Genomic DNA, 21,236 nt, shown 5'->3' with positions numbered 1-21,236 from the left:
TCCTTGGATGATGCACTGCATGACAGGAAAGAAAAAAGGGGAAGAGGTGAGTAAGGAGAGAGAAGATACGTTAGACGTGCACATCACGAATGGGAGTCTGCGGCAACGGGGGTGCGCCCGGTTTGCCCTCTGCCCACTTTTCCCGTGACTCCCTTCTGAGTCTGAATTTTCTGATTTGGTAACATTCCAGTGTGAAGAAACTGCTATCAAGATTATCTAAGGGCTTTTGATGTCTTTTTTTTTTTCAAGACCAAGTATCTTTTCTACTACCCGTGATATGAGGTCGCCTTCTTCCCGGAAGTAAACACTGAAGCAAGGGGTCTCGGATAAGTAAACAAACTCGACAACTTTCTAAGAGTATCTAGAGGCTTCTATCTCACATGCTTCTTCTACCAGGGTGCTTTTTAGATAAATATGTCATAAAATGATGACCCAAGACGAAGGTACAGATGTTTGCAAGTTTTGCTAGTCGTGGGAATATTTGCTTTCAGTGGTATAGAAATGTTCAATTAAAGTTTTCCGAACTTGTTAAATTCTAGATTTTGGACCATAAACTTGTGTAATGAAGAATCTTGATAGGGCTTAATAAAAAAGTGAGCTTAGTTACTGCCTTGTGAAAGGTAGAAATATTTATCTTTCTTGTATCCATACACCATATAGCAGCTTCATCCTACACCAACCTGTGTTTCTCAGCACATGTTGTCTGGAACCCTATGCAATAATCTGAGGTGGGGAAAACAATGTTGGTGTCACTAGACTTTGAAAGTAAAGGAAGACAGGAGAGCAGGCAGGAAAGAAAAACAAGCAACAATTGTCTGGATTTTTCCTAAACAGCGCAATATCGATAATTCGTAAGGTAGACACAGAGGAAGAAGGAAACGAGTCTTGAGGAGTACTCTCCTCTCCCCGACTCTGGACTGCTGAGGAATTTCATGGGGTAGACTGTGGATCAAGTTCTCAGCCTCACGCAGATTAAGGAGAAGAGCTGAAGAGACAAGGTAAACGTGAGCCTCCATTCAGCCATCATGGAGGAGATGCTCTGACTCCCTCCTGCCAGCCTCTCAACTTTCCTTCACCAGCTTCCATGACTGGCGGAAATTAACAAATTTCTTGGAAAAGCTGCCAAGTGTGAGTACTTGCTATCCCATGAGGTACAGTGTTTAGGCATGTTTGCATCTGGCAGAGTTCTAACAAAGGACTAAAACCAACCTGGTGTTTGGGGCTTGTGTCAACATCTGACACCGATCATCAAGGGCCCAAACCATCACCCTTGGGATTTTGATGATCAGGGACAGAATCTGGGATAGATACAATGGGACTAAGCCAGTGATGCCATAGTGCTCTCCTTAAATTTACAGCCAGCGTGTAAGCATGAGATATTAGATCCCTAGAGTCTGAGAATCAGATTGTCCTTTGGAAGTAAAACGATAAAGTATTAGTATATAATGGATGAAACCAGTCGTCTGCAGGGCCACGATGGTAGGAATCACTCTGGAATAAATGGATATAAAAATCTGCCTTAAGTAAGTTTGGCTCCGCTTTAGGCAAAACATTTATTAATAGTAGGATTTTTTTTTTTTTTTTTAACTGGGAGATGGGCACCCTGACTGGAACATCTGGTTCTTTTATGAAAAACAAATACCTACCATGGAAATGGGTGCCTCAGGCTAGCACAGCGTAGTGACACAACCCAGGGTTTCTCAACATGCGCTCCTTGGAATCATAAATGCAGTGAGATGCTCTATGAAAGAAGTTCCATGGCTAAGGTGGAGGAAAGCTTTCTACGCCCTCTTCTGAAGAGTCACAGCACACACGTGCTCCTCTCTCAGGCTCCCTCATCTCAATAAATAGCGCCATGTACCACGGCTCACACCAGAAATCTAGCTGTACCTGTGAGTCCTCTCCCCTACTCCGGACAGTCCATCTATTCAGTCCTGGTGGCTAACCTCCTGAAGTGGCCCTTCGACATGTCAGCTCCCCTTGGTCTAAGCCACTGTCATCTGGAGGGCCACAGAAGCCTCTTACCTGGGGGCCTGCCTTCCATCTCCACTCCTTCATAGTCTTACTCTCCAGAAAGGAGATAAGAAGTTATTATTTTTTTTAAACTGTAAATTGAATCAAGTCTCTTTCCTACTAAAGACTGCCCCCCACCCCTAACCCAGTGGTTTCCTGTTACCTATAAAATGAAATCTTTACCCAGTTTAGCCAGCACTCTGTGACTTGGCCTCGTGGCCAACAGCACTATGCAGCTCCAGGGGCCACCGGTCACACTGTCTACCATGGAAATAGGGGCTTTGCTGACCGGTAACTTACCTTTTTCCACCTCCCCACACCCACTTAACTCCAGCCACATCAGCCTTCTTTCTGGTCCTCCAACCTGCCAAGCATACTCTTACACCACAGGGCCTTGGCACCAGCTGCTCCCTCTGGCTGATCTGTTCTACATTTAAACTTTACATGGCTTGCTCCATGTCATTCCTATCTTCACTGTGGTACCATATCCCCAGAGAGAATTTCCTATCAGCCCAACCTAAGTTATCAGCCTAATCCTTCTGAATTGCATCATCTTCTCGTAATACTGGTATTTGTCTTCCCTGTTTATTTGCCTGCTTCCTCCAGTAAAAGGCAGAGAGTGGGCACACTGGTAATCTCATTCAGCCATGAACCCCAAGCACCTAAATCAGTGCCTGGCACACAGAAGGCATTCACACACTAAATAACTGAATGCATACTGGCAGATTCAAGGATCTGAGTAGACCCATATTAACAGTTCTAACAAGCCAACCCAGATTATTTACCACATTTTCCCCCTACAGAACCCTTCCCCTGCAAGTTACCATCCAAGGAATAAGCACTTATTAGAATACCATGTGGGAGAGGGTATCCTGCTCATTGAATCTCCCAGGGCCATCAGGGACCTCTGATCAGAGAGTGGCTCTCGCTTAGGTGGCTCTTTGGGGGTGTGGGGGGAGGCTTGCTGCCTGGCTGTCTGTTCCTCACCACTAGTCCAGGCATTTCTGCTAGTCTACACGTTTCCATAATATAAATTGGATATAATTAGATAATTAATTAGGGGATCTGGTTTACAGTACATCCAGCGTGTTGGTTGTAACACCATCATGAATGGGAAACAGCACTTCTCAGGGGGAGGAAGAAGCCATAGCCATCTCTAAGGCACCTGTTCTATTTGAACCACTCTGTGCTTTGCCCAGCCACAATGGGCTGCTGAGCCCAGCGCTTAGTAAGGCTGGTGGTTTAGAGGCCTGGAGAAGGGAAGCCGTTACTCGTCAGCACGTATTAAATGAAATCAACCCATCAATTTACTTAGTGACATCTAGGTTTGATAACAAAAGGTTTACAGCTTTAAACAACAATGACTGTGGACTTTTCTTCACAGTTTTGACTAGGGGTCAAAAACTTTCTAGCTCCTGGGGCACCTGGTGGCTCCGTCGGTTAAGTGTTGGACTCTAGATTCCAGCTCAGGTCACAACCTCACAGCTCCTGAGTTCAATTCCCACATTGGGCTCTGTGCTTACAGTGCAGAGCCTGTTTGGGATTCTCTCTCTCTCTGCCCCTCTTCCACTTCCTCTCTCCCAAAAAATAAATAATTCGGGGCGCCTGGGTGGCTCAGTCCCAGTAGAGCATCTAACTCTTGACTTCTGCTCAGATCACAATCTCACGGTTTGTGGGTTTGAGCCCCACATGGGGCTTGTCACTGATAGGTGGAGCCTGCTTGAGCTTCTCTTTCTCCCTCTCTCTCAAAATAAACAAACTTAAAACTACATAAGCAAATGTTTAAAAAAAACTTTCTAGTTCCTAATCCCGTCCTTCCCTCCTCCCCCTATCATTAAAATGAATGTTTTACAAGGTGATCTTCTGCAGGGGTGGATACAGCGAGTCGCACTGTCACTGTAGATGGTAACTGCTCTGATGCTCGGCTTACAGGCCACCCCGCAGCGAGGCCAGCCGGCAAGCATCGGTCCCACTGGGAGCTTCAACCCAACCTGAGCCCCAATCCTGCCAAGCAGAGGACCACCCAAGAGTCTGCTGCCAACCATTTAAGGTTAGCAGGACCCAGCCGCGGGCCCTCTCAGGGCAGGTGGCTGCTGCCCCTCTTCCTTGAGAGGCATTTGCCATCCTCTCTGCTCTTGCTGTTTTTCCTCTGGTGAAGCAGAAGTGCCTGCTGCAGCACTCCTGCCTCCACTAAGTAAAATGACTCACACACAGGGCACCGAATACCCAGCTTAGGGGCAAACACGCAAAGCAAGTTGGAAGTCTATTTTCGGGGCCCTTTATTGCACAGGAGCATGTGCATCACAGGCCAGAGCTGAGGCCAGAGCGGCTAATTAGCCCTGGCTGCTGGCCATGCTGACCTATAAAAGCACGTATCTCCGCCAGGCACGAGAGGCAGCCCCACCACATCCATTTCAAGGTCAGGCTACTCTCCCCCACCCATCCCCTGTGGTTCTCAGCACCAAAGAGGCCCAAACGACAAGACATCCGGCCCAGGCTAGAATTCGGCCGGTGTGGAGGATGGCCCACGAAACACAGAATTATCCATTGGCGAGGAGCCCCCACCTGGACTGCATTTCAGCTTGTGCTTTTGACTGCTGATGTGGCGCCGGCTGGAGAGGCTGGCCCGGGGCTTGGGGAGTGGCCGGCACCTGCTGCTGAGGAGTGCCAGCCTGGCCCTGGGAGGGGGCCCCGGCCGCCTGGGACGCGGCGGGCGGCGGTGCGGGGAGGTGCTGCTTCTGGGGCTGCTGCTGCTGCTGTTTGTACCGGGACAGGCTGAAGAAGAGGCCTAGGATGGCCTTGAGGTTGCCATTCCTGATTTCTGCAAGACAATAAATAAATTCTTTTAGACAAGGAGGCCCGCCTTGGGAGTCCTTTCTTGCTGAGCTTCAAGCTTCGCTTCTCAAGGACAGGACTGAGCGCCTGCACACATCATCGCCATCACTGTCGTCGATCAGAGTCAGGCCTCAGCCACAGAGAAATTCGTTCCCTCTCCCCCACTGGGATTAGAGCGAATACGTGAGGCAAGTCGCAACTAGATGTCTGGCAAGGGCCAGGAGGAAATTCTCAGCAAGGACACAACCAAAAAAAGTGAGAGTCCCAAGCCAAGACTGTGCTTGTGCTCAGGCAAAGCCACTGATCCGGGACAGAGGTGCTGTCGGGTGCTGGGGGAGATTCACGGGTTTCCACTCAGCAGCTCTGCCACGTGCCATCAGCCACACGGTGTGTGCCAAGTGGCTCCTGCCCCCCCACCCCTCCACCAGCCTCCCTCTACTCTCCCTGACTATCCTTCCACCTAGACACGCAGCTCTGTGTCTCCCTCGTCCACTGAATTACTAACGTTAATTTGGGATGAGTGTGGGGATAGGCTACAGGACTTGCTTTCATAGAGAACTCACATACAGAAAATAATGTGTTTAAAAAAACGAGAGCAGAGTGGGGATGAGAACATTTTTATTCCAGACAGGAAGTTTTCGATGTTAAAATGGATTTGCCTCAAGGCATGCATAAAAAGCTGCAGAGAAGGAATAAAATATTTATTCACAGGCAGAAGCTATGGATCAAGGGTGTTTCCCCTTGGGGAATCCCTCCTTTTCTGTTCTTTTAACAACAGATGCAATGGCTGTGGTCTGACTTGATCCTGAGGGTGAGGTAATAGGGCCACCCAGCCTGAGGGGCAGGAAGAAGGAATCTTGGGGTTCCCTCTGCTTTGTGTCAACCTGAGGCTCAATTTCCTTCTCCGAACTGGCCAGGGGGGCGGAGGAAGGAGAGTATCTCCTGTTTGGGGAATACACACGTCCAGGTTAGCCCAGGGCTGGGAAGAGACCGCTGGTAAAGGAACACGAGTTTCCTCCAGGAGCAGCTGTGGGACACAGGGTATGAATGGGGTCCTTTCAGAAACAAGCCCCCTTCCTTAGAAGCCTGCCAGTGCCCTGGGCGTGATGAGAAGCCCAGGATGAATGACTGCCAGGCTCTGAAGAAACGGAGATTACAACTGACGATAGGGACACGGGGTCCAGTCGGGACTCCAGTATGGACTAGCCGCACAACTCCAGGCACGTCACATAATCTCTGGGCCTCCCTGGCGATATGGACACAGCTGGCCCCATCACACAAGGGTGCTCTGCAAATCCCGAAAGCAAGCCATGAGCAGTGAAGCCCTTCACTGCTCTTGGTTACGAATAACTGTAGCCCCCAGAATCCTATGGGAGATTCCCATGCAGGTCCAGGTTCATGCCTTAGACATGGTATTTGTTTTTACTACGGTCATCTGATGACTTACCATGCACACCATGATACTTTTTGGTAGTGAAAGGGGGGAGCTTTTAATGGTGTCAGCGCAGGTGTAAGCCAGGACCGACCTGGCGAAGGAGGATGCTTATAAACCGTTGTGTGCAATGTGGGGAGGAGAGATAGCCCCACAGATCTGAGGGAGCCCTCCCCTCCCCCAATTTCTGGAGTTACTTCAGCTTTAACCCTTCTGTGCTACTTGCTTCTCCATCCTAAGGAGACCAAAACAGTAGCACACACACCCTTGTGGCTTGCTCGGTTTCTGCTTCTAAATGTTTCTACAGATACATCAGGGTTACAGAATGTGAGGTTTGGAAGGGAGGAGTCAATTGGCTCCAGAGGGTGAAGTGACACACCCATGGCCCATGGTCACCCTGCTGGGCGCTGATGGAAGTTAGGGACAGAATCAAAAGCTGGCATGCAGGGTAGCACCTGTTAAGGAACTTGAGAAATAATTTCCCCCTCAAAATCAAATACAAGGGAGGGAGAAGGTAGAGCTAATCACGGGGATTGGTGAATCTGTGTAAGATTTGCTTTTAGTGCCGTTTGTGATTGTCAGGTTATCTGGTTTGTAATACCAAGGACTACCAGTAATTAGTACGTATCAGGGTAAGCTGTTTTGTGCATGAGCTCATTCAATCCCTACAACCTGGGAAGTGAATATTATTGTTCCCCTTTTAAAGAGAAACAGAGGCTCATAAAACCTTATGACCTCTCCAAGGCAATAAATGTTGGAGCTGGGATCTGGGATTTGAATCTGGGGTTTTCCAGCTCAAAGCCCGGTCTCTTAACACTGTGTAACTTGGCTTACTTGTATCCTCATCATATGTGGTAAATTTAAAAGTACACCAGCTAATGTTTTATTTATTAAGCTAGCTGGTGGGCATCTAAGTATTCCTTATTCTTCTGTAAGTGGTCTATTATGGAATGTGCCAAACATTCCACAGTGCATTTTTTTTTTTTTGGACCCATGGAAGAAAAAACAAAGGAGGGAGGAACTAAAAATTCAGCACAGCCAGGGGCCGGTGGTTTGTTCCTTGCAAGAGGCAGGCACGTCCACATAAGCGCCTCATAACAGACCAGCCCAACCCAGGGCAAATGGAGATGACTCTGTCATATTCTCTATCCACTGTGGCTGGGAAGTCACTTCCTCTTCATAGCTCAGCACTATTCCCTCAAACATTCTGTCAAAGAGCACAGTTCTCCCACAGATACACTTCTTACGAGGGAACATTTTTATCACAAAGTCACTGATTTCTGGAGCCAGAAAGACCTGGGTTTGAATCTCTATGGTTCATGTAGACTGAGTTTTCAGAAGACTCAATCTCTCTGAGCCTCACTCTTCATTTTTAAAGTGGGCATATGCTCCAGTGCACCTTTTACACAGGCTTGTTAGGAGAATTAAGTGAACATTAAATGGGGAAATGAGTGCAAGGCACCCAGGACACTGCCTGCCTCTACTTCCCCTTTTGATTCAGAAAATATGGCCACTCTATCTATAGCCTCCTCGGAACTTACCACCGGGCTCCGCACCTGAAGGAAGCCTATGAAGCTGCGTGTTCTTCCTGCTCCTCCCCTCTTTATGCCGCAGTGACAGGCATCGAGAAGGAAATTAATCATGAATAATCTCATATTAGACAAAAGTCAATGGTGAGCTTCTGGTTCTTTTTTAAATAGCTTTACTGAAGTGTGATTTACATCCATAAAACTAAGTATACAGTGATTTTCAGTAAGTTCTGTAAATTCTAACCTTAGACTACTTGCATCACCCTGAGAACGGTACTCATGCTCTGTCAGCAATCAAATTCCCAAACCCATTCCTGGGCGACATGGAATCTGCTTTCTGTTTCTACAGGGTTGGTCTCTCCTGGGCACTTCCTATAAATGGAGCCATGTAATAGGTAGCCTTTTGCATGTGGCTTCTTTCACTTAGTATGTTTTTAAGCGAGTCCATGTTGGAGCAGTTCTCATTAGCTTGTCTCTGTAATGCTGAGGAACACTCTATCGTATGGATATACCCCGTCCTGTTTATCCATTCACTAGTCAGTGGATGTCTGGACTGTAATTTTCTTCTCAGAGCACAAAAACTGGAGAGTGAGAAATGCTATTTGGGGTCGGAAGCCACATGGTTTATGCCATGGGTGGTCTATAACAGACAGTATCCAAAATAGCTAGAATTGCATCCTTTCCACATTTCCAAGTGGCATGTGCCTGTGTCCCACGGGGCTGGTGAGCCGGCGGCACTGGCATCTAACAACAAAACCCATCAGCCCACAAAAATGTTTCCCTCCTGACATTTCCCAAGGTTTGGAAAAAGGGTATCATTTTGTGCCTGATCAACTATCCTTACTCTCTTGATTTCTAGAGAAAGGAACAAAGGAAGAAAAAGAAAACCACAGACCTCACTAGAATGGACACTAGCTAGCCAGTATCTAAACCTGCATGAGAATCCTGACTGCGTTTCTCTGCTTGTGGCCATGCCCATGTCTAATGAACGAACCATAGACCATTTTCAATTTCCATTAGAAGTCAGTATTGCCTTGACTTTTCATTCCCTTGGGTGCTAGCTGATTTCTTTGCTCCCTCTGGCTGGTATAAAGCTCCACTGTTGTGTGGATAACATAACTGATGTTGTGTGAGATGTTAGACATGAAGGGTAGGAAAAACAGAGTTCTTTGCTTGCAACATTATTTTGGAGAAATCTCAGGCCTGGTTTACAAAGGAACAAACACTGGAATAATCTAATACAAAGAAATCTGCTTTGTAGGGAAGAAGGGATTGATTGGGAGCCAAAGGGAGGGCTACCTTGGACCAGACCGCAGAGTCAGAAGTCCTATCCAGATCCCTTAAACCACAGCACTGTCAGGCTCACCCGGCTGAGTTGGGACCATGGATCCTGTGGTCTATTCCTCTGAATGGCCCATCTGCATAACTGACATTCACCACATAACTCTCTACCCCATTCCTGCAGCCCCCTGTGTACTGCTCACGAAGCCCGTTAAAGGCTTCGTGAAGAGGGATGAGGGGGTGAGGGACAGAATCAGTCCCACTCACTGCCAAACAGGTGATGTGGGTAGGAGGAAACGGAAAGAATCCACCTGCTGCTTTTCTCCTAACAGTCCAGAAAGCCCTTCTGCTCTCTGGCTCAGAATAAAAGGGGGACCAGCTCAGCATCTAGGATTCTGGCCAAACCGGGTCTGAGCTCATCAAGTCGGCAAACGATTTCACTCCGAAAGTGTGCGCTCCTTCCTGGAGGTGCCTGGAAGCATCCTTCTCTTTGTCCACTCCGCAAGGTTGATAAAGAGCTAGTCTTTGCTCCCGTCATATCACTCATGCTTCGTCTCCTGTCTCGGTTTCCCTTTACCTTCCTTTCCTGTCTGGTGAATGCCTGTTTATCCTGTAAAGCCCAGGGGAAATGCCACTGTGTCTACAAAGCCCCCCGACCTCCTCAGAGAGCTAATCACTGCCTTTCTTTGGGCCCCACCGAGTACGTACTGCTCAGCTCTAGTACATACCACTAGCACAGCTCTCCTACTGATATTGAAGTTCATTTGCGCGACTGATACTATGCCTGGCACACAGGATGTGCCCAGCAGGTGTCTGCCGAACTAAATCGGATGTGCCTCACCCCCAGACCTTGTCTGTTATGGGAGGATGGGCTCTGGGCCAGGTGTTCTCAAAACTCCCAAGGATAAAGGCCATCCTTCCTCACGGGACAGGTTTACAGATGGTCGTGACAGGTGGAGCATGTGTCAGGGAGGGGTTCAGGGATCTTGAAAACCACCCAGCTTAGGGCAAAGCCCAAGCTCACAGGATTCCAACAAGCTTCCAAGAGCAAGTGGATGGGTCCAACCTTCTGGAACACAGAGGGGGTGGGAAGGCCTAGTCCAGGGGAAGTGCCCCAAACCAGCAGCGTGTCCATGGGGCTCACCTGGCTCTGCAGCCTCCACTCCAGACAAAGCTCTCTGTGGGCCTCTAACAGGCAGGTCGGGGCAGGGCACGACCTGCTTCAGTGTTTCATGGACAGGTGCATACACCCTCCTGGGCTTCCAAACCTGCTTTAGTCACTGGAAAAGGGTGGAGAAGAACCTATGGGGCTTTCCAAGCACTGATGTTTTTCATCAGAGGAGGAGCCTCAGGGCACTCAATCGTCTTCAAAAGGAAAACCAAAAGCATTAAAACTACATTGCTTCTTTGGACACTATAATGCTCTTCTAGTTAATTAGGCAGGTGGTTAGCAGTGTGGGCAGTGGGGAGCAGTAGAAAATAGCAGGTCTCTCAAGCAGATGTGAGTAGCTTAGGCACTGCTGACCTGTGGGCCCTGCCTCCCTCCGTCCATGTGGAATGTAAGCTCTCTGGGCCTTAGTTTCCTCATCTGTATGAATACTGATTTTAAAAAGTTGCCGAGGGAGTTAAAAAGATATAAAACACGTACACAGCACTTAGCTCAGTGACTGATATATGGTGGGTTCTCCACAAAGGCTTCTACTCCTACAATCTAACAGTACATCAAGTGAGGTTTCTTGTAACCCTCAAACTGTGAATGAGGCCCATTTGAGGATAAAAGTCTCTAAGTACCCTTGCTTCAGAAGTTCAAGGAGTTGACAGAAGTCAGGGCCCGTTACCTTCTCACATGACCGCACAGGTCCGGAATCAGTCTTTACCACCCAACACCACCATCATCCCCCGACCCCGAGAGTCAGTGTAAGAAGATCTCGAGGACTCTGTCATCTTTCCGTGCCACCATATGGTATGCATCCGTGTCCTGGCAAATGCTCTCAAGACCATTAAAAATGCTGAAAAGAGAGGCAAATGCCAGGTTCTTACTGGGCCATGCTTCAGAGTCATCATTCCGTTGACAAGCACAGTTCCATTGGCCAATGTGAAATCGCGGATGATCACAGAACTGGGGAAATGGTTGTGAGCCTCACACGCAGGTTAAACAAGTATGGAGTGATCAGCCCCAAACTTGATGTACAACTTCAAGATCTAGAAAAATGGCAGAATTATCTGCTTTCATCCCACCCTGTTTGGTTTCATTCTACTGACAACCGCAGCTGACATCATGGACCACAAAGAAGCAAGATGAAAACACACAGGGGGGAAAATCCTAGGATTCTTTTTCTACAGACATAATACATATGTGCAAATAAAATGCCTCAATGGACAAACACACACACACACACACACACACACACACCACAATAAAAACGAGAAACACAAGATCTAGATGAGAAAGTATCACAGAGTGGGGGAGGGTGGTAATGACTGCTGATCACAGAGACTGGTTATTTCCTCCCCTCACCAAAGAACAAGAAGGTGGGGTCCCTGTGCTCCTTGAAGACAAAGGAGGCATGAAGAAAATCACTCCCAGTCAGGTGCTGGTACTCCTGTTCCCAACTGGACATCTACTCAGCACAGACTTGGCAGATCTGCCTCCTGGCCACCTAAGTTGGCGATAAAAGAGCTGGAGAGAAATTGTATGGAGGGGGCTTCCAGGTGACAGAAGGATGGTTCTACCTACCGTCAAGTGGAAAACAGTGTCCACACCTTCCTGCCGGTTTTACAGTAGATAATATAGGACCTCCTTAGATGGGGGCAATGAGGAGCCTGAATCAGGGGGATGGGATATAAATGCTACCCATTGAAAGTGAGCCAGAATTGCTGGACAAATCTCATGAAAGGCCACCAATGTCCTGGGAGCAGCAGGGAGCAAGTCCATGGTCAGAGACACCCATGTGGGGTCAGTGGCAATTATGGCCACCCAAGAAAATGGCAGCAACTTCACCAGAATTCTGCCTGCTCTCTCTGCCCTAGTCGGGGAGACTCAGGCAAAGGAAGACTGGGAGACAAAGAAGTCGTTAGTCCCCCATCACTCTTCAGTCTTCTAAACCTACTTGCCCTGGGGCACAAGGGTGAAAAAGAGCTTTGAGGAGAGTTTGAAATTAAAGTTTAAAAACAAACAAGACGGTCATAAGCACGGGCATAAAAAACTGTTCTAATAACTAACCATGACTGACGAGCTATGTATTCCAGCCAAGACATCAGCAAGTCAGTCTCGACAGCAGGAAAGGTGTGGGTTTCAACATCACACAACCGGGGGCAGTTACGGAAACACCACGACCCCACTTCACGTGGGGCCCCAATGACTGAGACCTCAACACACCAGTTATGACTGCGCTCTTCTAGGCTCAGAGACCCCAAGGGTCACACCTAACCCGGACAGGGCTGGGGCAGAACTCCCTTCTGTATGATACGCCGCTGCGGGCTGCACAACATCTTCTGATACTCCAGCCAACAAATCTTTTCTGATTTCTCTCACCTGTACGTGACATGCCTAGACGTAGCCCATCTGCTGTCTCAAAGGACACCATGAACGTGAGCTCTGTAATCGCACAGACCTGGGCTCAAACCCGGGCTCTGCCGCTCACTAGCCACAAGCCATGAGGATGTCACTCACAACCTCTTTAAGCCAAGGTTTTCCCAAGGTTACCCAGTTCTGTTGTGAATGCGGGAGCTGTGCATCGAAAAGCGTGCGTTGTAAGCACAGGTGGTACTTGCTTATTCAACAGGTATTTGTTAAGTAGATAATCTATGCCTGAAGGTATGAAAACGATGGTGCAGAAGGACAAATGAGGCAGCAATGTGTAGATAGATGGCAGAGTGGCTGGCTGTCACCTCCAGGCCATAGGAGATGAAACTGACCTACAGAGTCCACACCCTCCAGAGCCCTTTCTGCCGAGCAGGACTCTGTGAAACTCCCTGCTGATGCTCTACCGGTGGGCAGAGGCTTGGGGTCCAACTACTTCCAGAGTGTGTGCCAGCCACCCACCAGCTAGCACAAAAATCTGTACCAGAAGGAAGTGATATTCCTCGGAATGGCAATTTGCATCTCTCTATTCATCCACGGAAACACCACACCAACACCCCCACACCCCAGCAATGTGAGTTCCATAGCCTAGAGGCATTTAGCTCAGCTCTCATCCCCACAAGAGTGCCCATCCCCCTGGGCTAAAGGAATCCTCCAAGTGCCCCACCCCCACGCCCCCAAAGCCAGGATTAGGGCTGAGCACCCAAGAGCAGCAATGGAGACCTCTGGAATCAGTGTGTCCATCCCTGACCCGGGGTAGGCCTAGCATATGTGAGTTCACGTTCAGAAGCGACAAGCCCACAAGGCACCCACAGTAGCCACCTGACCCCAGTACCGGAAGAGACTATAGTTCAACCATCCGGGACCACCAAGCTTTCACTGCAGAGCAGCGCAAAGGCAAGGGATGGGCCCCAAACAGGTCACTTTGGCAAACTTACCTGCTCCCCTGGGCTGCTTCCTTCCTCTCTGCCCCCACCCCTCCCCAACCTGACCACTGGAGTCGTTGCTACCCGGCATCTTTCCAACGAGCAACCTTGCTAGGGAAAGGCGGTGTGTGTCCTGTGAAGCCCAAACTGCTTTACCTGTTCTGGGAAACCTGGAGGCAGGTGCAGCCTAATGAGTTTGGGAGGATGCCGGGCCCTGTGGCGGCTTCGGAGCCAGCAGCTGCTGGTATTTACAAACAGGAGAGCGCAGAAAATTCCAGGGCAAGACGCTGCCCGAGGCGGCTGAGCATTCGGACCAGCCATCTCCAGACCAATACCTAATTGAATAGCAAACCACCAGCGCAGGCTAATGTGCTAATTAGCCACCCAATTGGAGTTAATTAAAAACTAATCGGGATGTCAAAATGTAGCATCTCATTAATATATCACGTGTTTTTCGTTGTTTTTTTTTTAGCTAAGAAAACAGTGCTGCTTCTTCTCATAAAAGTCAGAGATAAGGATTAGGCGTTTTTCCCTGGGAACTGTACAGTTTAAATATGTGCTGTGGCTAAGTGTTCTCTCTCCCCCAGATAAGGCCTGGCTTGATAATTAACTGAATTGTTAGCCGGGTGAATCAAATCAGCATTGTTTGACAAAGCCCTTCTCTAGAGAAGCAGCTTTGTCTCCAGTCCCCACATGGTCGAATCTATGTTCCTGGAGTGATTCACTGGGTGTCAAAAAGCTGGCATCCTCTGGTCTAGACAAGCCTGGGGCTGCTTTAAAAGCAGTAGGAAAACAAAGGCAGAAAAGCCCACCAGCACCCCTGCGCTGAGCTGTATTCAAGTCCTCAGTAAGTAACAGGTGGGCATTTCAAATGATGAGAAGGCAGCTTTAGAAGCAGTGCTCTGACTCACCTTCTGCAGACAGCCCCTGGATGTTTATTCCCTTAGCTGCCAGGAAATTCAAGCAGGCGTCTATGTTTTCAATCTAGGAAAAAAAAAAAAAAAGAAGATATACACTCAATCAATGTTCAGCCTTCTCCAGAGCAGAGCCATCTTTCATCTGGAACAGAGAGCTATGTCAGACAGAGGGTTCACTGTGCATTTGCGAAGATTCTCAACAAGCAAAAACGACTCGGAAACGGCAGATGGATGGATGGATGGATGGGTGCAGGTCAGGACTCTCTGTCTGTACTTGCACAGGAAAAAGTTACCCAATATTCCAACCACACAGCTCCAGAAGTCGAGGCCCCGGCTTGCTCGGGACTGCCAAAAATAACCAGAGTGGAATGAGAGTTCCTATGTTCGCCACTGTCACTACAGCTATCCTGAAAATTTGAGCAGCTGCCAGAAAAATGGAGGTGGGGACCATGGGGGATACTGGACCCACCCGTCTACCAGCAGCTGGGAAGAATTTCCAGCACGGAGGTGGCACGCCGTCAAACAGGAAAACAGTGAACACGAGTTTCGACAGGGCTCTGGGCCACGTTTACTCACAAAATTCTCAGGACGGCAGGCACTGCAGATGACAAGGGAGCGCTGTGACCTCAATGAGCCCCTCTGTCCTCTGTGTTTTCTGTGACAAGAAGGAACCCACCTGCCAGAGTCTGGGAGGCCTCCCAGGCCTGCCAGGGCTGATGCCACGGCCAAGGGCAAGCTAATGTCCAGCCCTCAGGAAAGAACAATTAGGCTATTCCCAAAGGTCTGATTTGACTTCAGTTGTCAGGGCTAATGATTTTTTAGTCGACAGAAAAATGTTTAGGCTCGATTAACATCAATGGTGACCATAAATAAAAGAAACTGCTTTTGACTTGGCAGAAGGATCTTTGAACTACGTACAGTTTGCATTCCACAGTTGGAGATGCCCTCACCGCTGCCGCCCCCCCCACCTTCCTAGGTCCTTATGGACTCAAGCATTCTTATGGACTCAAGTAGGTGTTTAACCCATTGGGTGGATCTCAAATAAATGACCATATTTCACAGTGTACATGTGACCAATCCCCCTCCCCCTCCCCAAGCGGTATTCCGAAGGCTACTTCACAAGGCACAGAGCTACGCGTCTGCGGCGTAAGAGATCACATTTGAGTAGAGTATGGCTCCAAGGTAGTCTTCTCTAAATGCACGTCTGACATCTTCCTTCTCTGTTCCTAGTCTGCAGCGCTTCCGAACACTTCATTAAGCCATGGACCACCTGAATAAAACTGCACTGCCTTTACAAGACTCCAGTCCACCCTGAACCTGAGATTGCTAGATCCTTACTTTTTTTTTTTTTTTTTAAAGTTTATTTATTTGAGAGAGAGTGCAGGCAGGGGAGAGGCAGAGACAGAGGAGGAGAGAGAAAATGCCAAGCAGGCTCCACGGTGTTAGCGTGGAGCTCGATCTCACGAACCAGGAGATCACGGCCTGAGCCAAAATCAAGAATCAGATGCTTAACAGACTGAGTCGTCCACACACCCCCATCCTTGCAGTTTTTAGCACAGGTTCCCAACTCTCCCAGCCTCCAGCTCACCCTCAAAGATCCTCATCTGGGAGGTGCTGGTTTTTTGTTTGTTTTATCTCTAGGCAAAGGGGCAAAATGCAATTTCCTGCAAACTAAGTCAATGCTGATGCTGTGAGCGAGACCTGCCGCCACTGCAGAAAGCCATTTCTTATAAAGGGGAGTGAAAACAAGATTGCTTTTAACCCTTCCTTCTTTCCACAGCAGAGTGATGGGCAGCGACACCCAGGTGCTACCATCTTAGAGGGAAGGGAAAGGGGAAAGAAGGAAGAAAATGGCCAGGAGGGCCCTGGAGAAGATGTTCTGAAGCCATCTGCTTACATTTGTAACTAATGAGAATTCTGGCTTTAAATGCTCTTTCCCCATTACAAAATCCTGCTTTTGCTAAAAATTATCATGGGTCCTTACTTCTGCAATTACATACAAAGGTAATCTACCAAAACCACACAAAATGATTTGTTGCCCCCACAAAGACACACACACATATATATATTTATATAAATATACATTTATATATATAAATCATGATATAACTATAAAATTCTTCTACCCCTTTTTTGAATAATCTTATCCTACCTTCTTCAGTAGATCTTGCACATGGTGGACTAGTCAGGCTTTGGCAATTAGGTCCCCACAGAAAATGAGAAAAAGAAAGCTCACCACCCGTGAATCTGTTCATGTAAAATCAAAAATAGTACACTTGGTATTTACCCTGGCAAGCGTCAAGTAGGTGTGCAGGCGTTGGTAGGTTAAGTTTTTCAACAATAGTGCAGCATAGTGACACTGATTAAGAAAGAAAAAAAAAAAAAAAGACACCCACCAACACATTCAAGAAAAGCACTGCTGCTCTCCCAGAACATTGAAATTTGATCGAAATTCCCTTCTGAAGAGCATAAAGCACATTTACTTGGCACATTAGTGGAGTAATTCAGTGCATGTAGTATCATTTAAAGCCCATGGTCATTTCTTCCTGCAAGGCTGGCCCTTGGTTCATTTAGATTTGGCCATCTACGGGGCTTTCCTTTAATGTTAAATTCTATTAAAGGAATGAAGAAGTTTAAATAGGTTACCTAGACTACTTCTTCCTCCTATTGCTTTTTAAAAGCCCTACCATGCTTTCAAAGAAATTTCCTAATTTAGATCAGTTCTCCTCAGGGCAGAGAAAGTGGGAGAAGAGGCAATGGTTTCGCTGTCCCCAGGGGGCATCTGCCTACATTCTGTGTTCTCACGGTGTGGGGGTATTACTAGCATCCAGCAGGTTGAGGCCAAGGATGCGGCTAAACATCCTTCAGGGCACAGGACCGCCCCCCATAACAAGAAATCCTACCCAAAATATCAATGGTGCGAAGGTTGAGAAACCTGCGTTATAGGATTCTTTTCAAAATTCCATCAATATAACTGTGTACCTGTCTGCTCCGTTCCAGGCGCTGCGCCTGATTCTTCTGACCATGTTGGTGCAGAGTCCTCCCGCCTGTGCAGAAGCCCACATTTATATAACCTTCTCTTTAGGGTCCACAGAGCCATCCGACACATACCCTGATTCCCATCCATCTCCGGGAGAATCGGAGCATATAAACAAAGGAAGCAAGGCTCTTCATTAGGTGAAGAGAGAAGGCTTAAGGTCATCAAGAATGCTTTCTCCTAAAGAGGAGATAAAACAGGGAGCAATATCTAGATGGTCGGATTGCACTCTTGGAACAGGTTAAAACTAAAAATAAGAACTTGGGTCACCATGTAAAACACGATTCATAAGCTCATCAAGAGCCCTGGATTTTTTTCCCTCCACGATGATTTCTCTGCTCCCAGAAGGAGGTCAAAAAACATTCCTCAACTCTCAAATCCACGCTTTAATAATGTTCCATTAAGGTTAAAAATCACTCCTGACAAGGCTGCTGAGACCCACGCTCTTTTCATCTGCACCCCAGGAAGAGAGCAGGGCCGGGAAGCAGAATAGGGTCAGATGTGCATTCCAACCTCCTGGCTTCACTTGGAAGGAGATCAGAAGGGGAGAATGTTTCTTTGATCCAGCCTCTCTTGTGATTAAAATTCACCTTAAGGTTTTCTTCCAAGTCCCATACAGGTAAACAATCCATCCCCCTGCCCTGTTGAAACTGCAAACTGCCACCACACCAGGTGAGGGCAATGGCCCCAGCACTCATTACAGCACAAGGTTGTCTGCATGCCCATCTTTAATGAGCCTCATGGTTCATGTGCGATCCAGACTCGCAGTGTGAGAGGCAGATCTGGTTAAAGCTGGGATGCAGAGTGATGGGAAAGGCTCTTAACCAGCAAAGTATGTAAATACAACCCAAGTTGTTCATTAACACATAGCAGCCAATATAAACTACTTTCCAAAATTAGCCAAAAAAATCTGCGCAAAGCTGGACATTCCAGTGTTGCTGGGGGCAGGGGGCAGGGGGGTGGGGGGTGGGGGAGCTGCACTTCATGCTGGGTGAGAAGGCTGTCGTAGCTGCTACCGTAGAAAGGGGTCTAGGAGCTCTGGGATGGAGTTCATGGAGTATGCAGCATCAGCTGTGGGGTAGAGGGAGAGGAGGGAAGCCCAGAAGTGGGACCCTAAAGTGGCTTGGAGACCCCTGGAGCAGAAAGGGGCTGAATGAAGGCACGGGTGGAGTAAAGGGAAAACCAAGACTGAGATGCATTCCCCAGTCTTCCCTTGGTTTGGGGCCACACGTGGCCTCCACCATGTGGAGTCCGTGAAGATCCAGGAGAGAAAGGCTGCCATGAAGGCTCTCTCGCAGTCTCAGCTGGGATCTCCAACGCAAAGTTGGAGCGTTTCTCAACCATCTCTGAATTGGAGACGCGCAGGGCACCTTCCATGCACGTTGTAGTCTGTGCTTCCCACATCCAAGAGCACATCTCCACGCAGGCCAGCCAGAGAGCAAGACAGTCGAAACAAATGCCAAACAACTAGAAAGAGAAGGGGGAGGGACAGAAGGCAAATGCAAAACTTTGCATTTCAACCATGGTTAAGGCTGGACTGGGTGTCTCATGATAAAGTAAAATATGCAAACCTCGGAAGAGCTGCTGTAGATCTCTCCCATAGCTTAGAGACTGATCAAATACCATCTGTTGTGGCTGTTGTCATGGCAGCATTTTTCTCTGAATACCAGCGTAGCTGGGTGCAAAGCGCATGAAAATGATTAATGCAGACGAAGACTGTCTCTCTGGGTACTTCCACGGCCAAGGGGAAGACGGGGCTCCGGGCATACAGGTAAACGGGACACTGGTTTTCAGGAGTCAAGAGTTTCTCACCAGGCCCCTTAGAGATTTCCATCCTGGGAACAGGGGCCAATGGCTGCTGCACTGAAGTCAGGCACGGTTACAGTTATTTTCCAGAAGTCGTGAAATAAGTAAGGCCTAGACAATGGAGGATTCACACTGCAGACAAGGCCAAGAATGAACCTACAAGGTCTGGGGATGTGAAAAGCACCGTGCAGCTTCTCTATGAGCCTCATACATCAGCTCAGACAGCTTCCTTCCAGAAGTGGGGCCCTCACACCTGGCACTGCTACCTGTCAACGAAACTCATCATTCATCCATTCACTAATCCGTTCCTTGACCTATATTCACTGAGCACCTACTGGGTGTCAGGCAACGTGTGGTACTGGGCACACAGTGGTGAATAATCCCTGACCTCGGTTTAGTGTAGGGGACTGGGCATTAAGTCCATGCACTAACAAGTGTCGACAACATCTATCAGGTACTAGAAGACCTGGTCTAGCCAGGGGCGTGGAGGTAGGTAAAAATTTCTTCAGGAAGAGATAGCATGTAGGTTAAGAGAGACAGGACTTTTTGTTGGCCTATTCACTGATGTAACCCCAGGCACACGTGGGGACTTAGAGCAGTGAGGACTGCATCGCTGATATTCAAGATTTGTTGACTGATGGGAAATTTGAGCTGAGACCTGAGTTAGCTGGACACAGACTGGGGAGAAAATCCATACTAAACCTAGTGAATCTAACACTCAAACGCTTTCATGCAGGGTGCAGCATACCACATTCTGGAAAGCAAAAGGGAGTTGTGATGGCTGGAAGCCAGTAGGCAGAAGAGAAGAGCTAGGAGACAGGACACTGAGCAAGAGCAGAGGGCTGGCCACATGGGGCCACATTCGAGAGCTGACAGGAGAGAGAAGTGGAGGTCCTCCCAGGTCTTAGGGAAGCCTTGAAACATACCACCTCCCCAGCCACTACCAGGGCGACAGCAGCCAGACCAAGCCCTTCTGATCTGAAAGCTCGAGGATGGGCTATTTTGTGTCAGGGATGGCTCGAGCAGCATCCATGATGGGGGGCTCTGGTGACATCCGGTCTGGGCATGGAGACAGGGAGGGCTGGGAAGGGAAGGTCAGCATCTGCGGTCACATGTACTAGAAGGTCTGCTTCCTATCCAACAGGCCTCCATGCCTTTCTGACACCCCTTCCTCTGCCCCTTTTCAAAAATAAAAGTCGAAAAGAGGAAGGGGAAAAAAAAGAAATCCAACCATGAAACCAAACCAAAAAGCGCAATGAACTTTGGGAAAACGCTCTCCTAAATGCCCATCTCATCTGTGATGTCTCTTTCCTCTGTGTTCCTCAGTCATGACCTCATGCAGGATCTGTCCTGCTGAATTATTATCATTATGCTTTGGACACCTCTATCAGTGTTGGAGCTCAGCATCATCCCATGATCACAAGGGCTCATGGGCCACAGTGTGGTCCTGGAGACACAATCCCGTGAGACAGAGCTGGCAGGGCTTGGACATTATGGTTTTCGTTTTAGGAGACCCAAGAATATGCGGGGAACATATGGTGGCACTTCGAATTCTCTTAGGTGGGGAGATAGTCAAGAGCATCTCCCCTTGTGAGTGCCACAAGCTTGCTTAGCTGATGCATGAAGCTGTCCTAGCCCGGTAGCATGAGGGGCTCCACGTCGTGTGTCCCAGCTTGGGCCATTCACATCAGCTCTCGCTTTCTTGGTGGCTTTCAAGCAGAAAGCTGGAGAATGTGGGACTCAGAGGCCGGATGGGGCTTCAGTTACTAGATCTGTTCCTCTTGCTAGTGCTTCGCCCAGCTCCTTCCTTCAATTTGGCAATGTTATCCACCTTACCGTATATGATATTTATAACTTCAGCTTTCTGAGATGTTGTC

General features: G+C 48.3%; 1 protein-coding gene and 1 pseudogene across 5 annotated transcripts in view; one reads left to right on the top strand and one right to left on the bottom strand.

Annotated features, from left to right (window-relative positions):
• The window catches only part of NAV2 (neuron navigator 2), a 399,681-nt gene that overhangs the window by 225,336 nt on the left and 153,109 nt on the right, over positions 1–21,236 (bottom strand). For all 5 annotated transcript variants that reach the window (XM_039236776.1, XM_039236778.1, XM_039236779.1 and 2 more), the window contains exons 4-5: positions 14,511–14,583; positions 4,579–4,834 (exon numbers count right to left, since the gene is read on the bottom strand). In XM_039236776.1, coding sequence (XP_039092707.1) covers positions 4,579–4,834; positions 14,511–14,583 — 329 coding nt within the window. The remainder of the gene's footprint in view (positions 1–4,578; positions 4,835–14,510; positions 14,584–21,236) is intronic.
• Positions 11,051–11,661, top strand: LOC120234774 (annotated as a pseudogene).

Source organism: Hyaena hyaena, unplaced genomic scaffold, assembly GCF_003009895.1.
Source record: "Hyaena hyaena isolate Hyena2069 unplaced genomic scaffold, ASM300989v1 scaffold_116, whole genome shotgun sequence".
Taxonomy (NCBI): Eukaryota; Metazoa; Chordata; class Mammalia; order Carnivora; family Hyaenidae; genus Hyaena; species Hyaena hyaena.
Note: the sequence above shows the minus strand (reverse complement) of the source record. Positions and strands in the feature narration are given on the sequence as shown.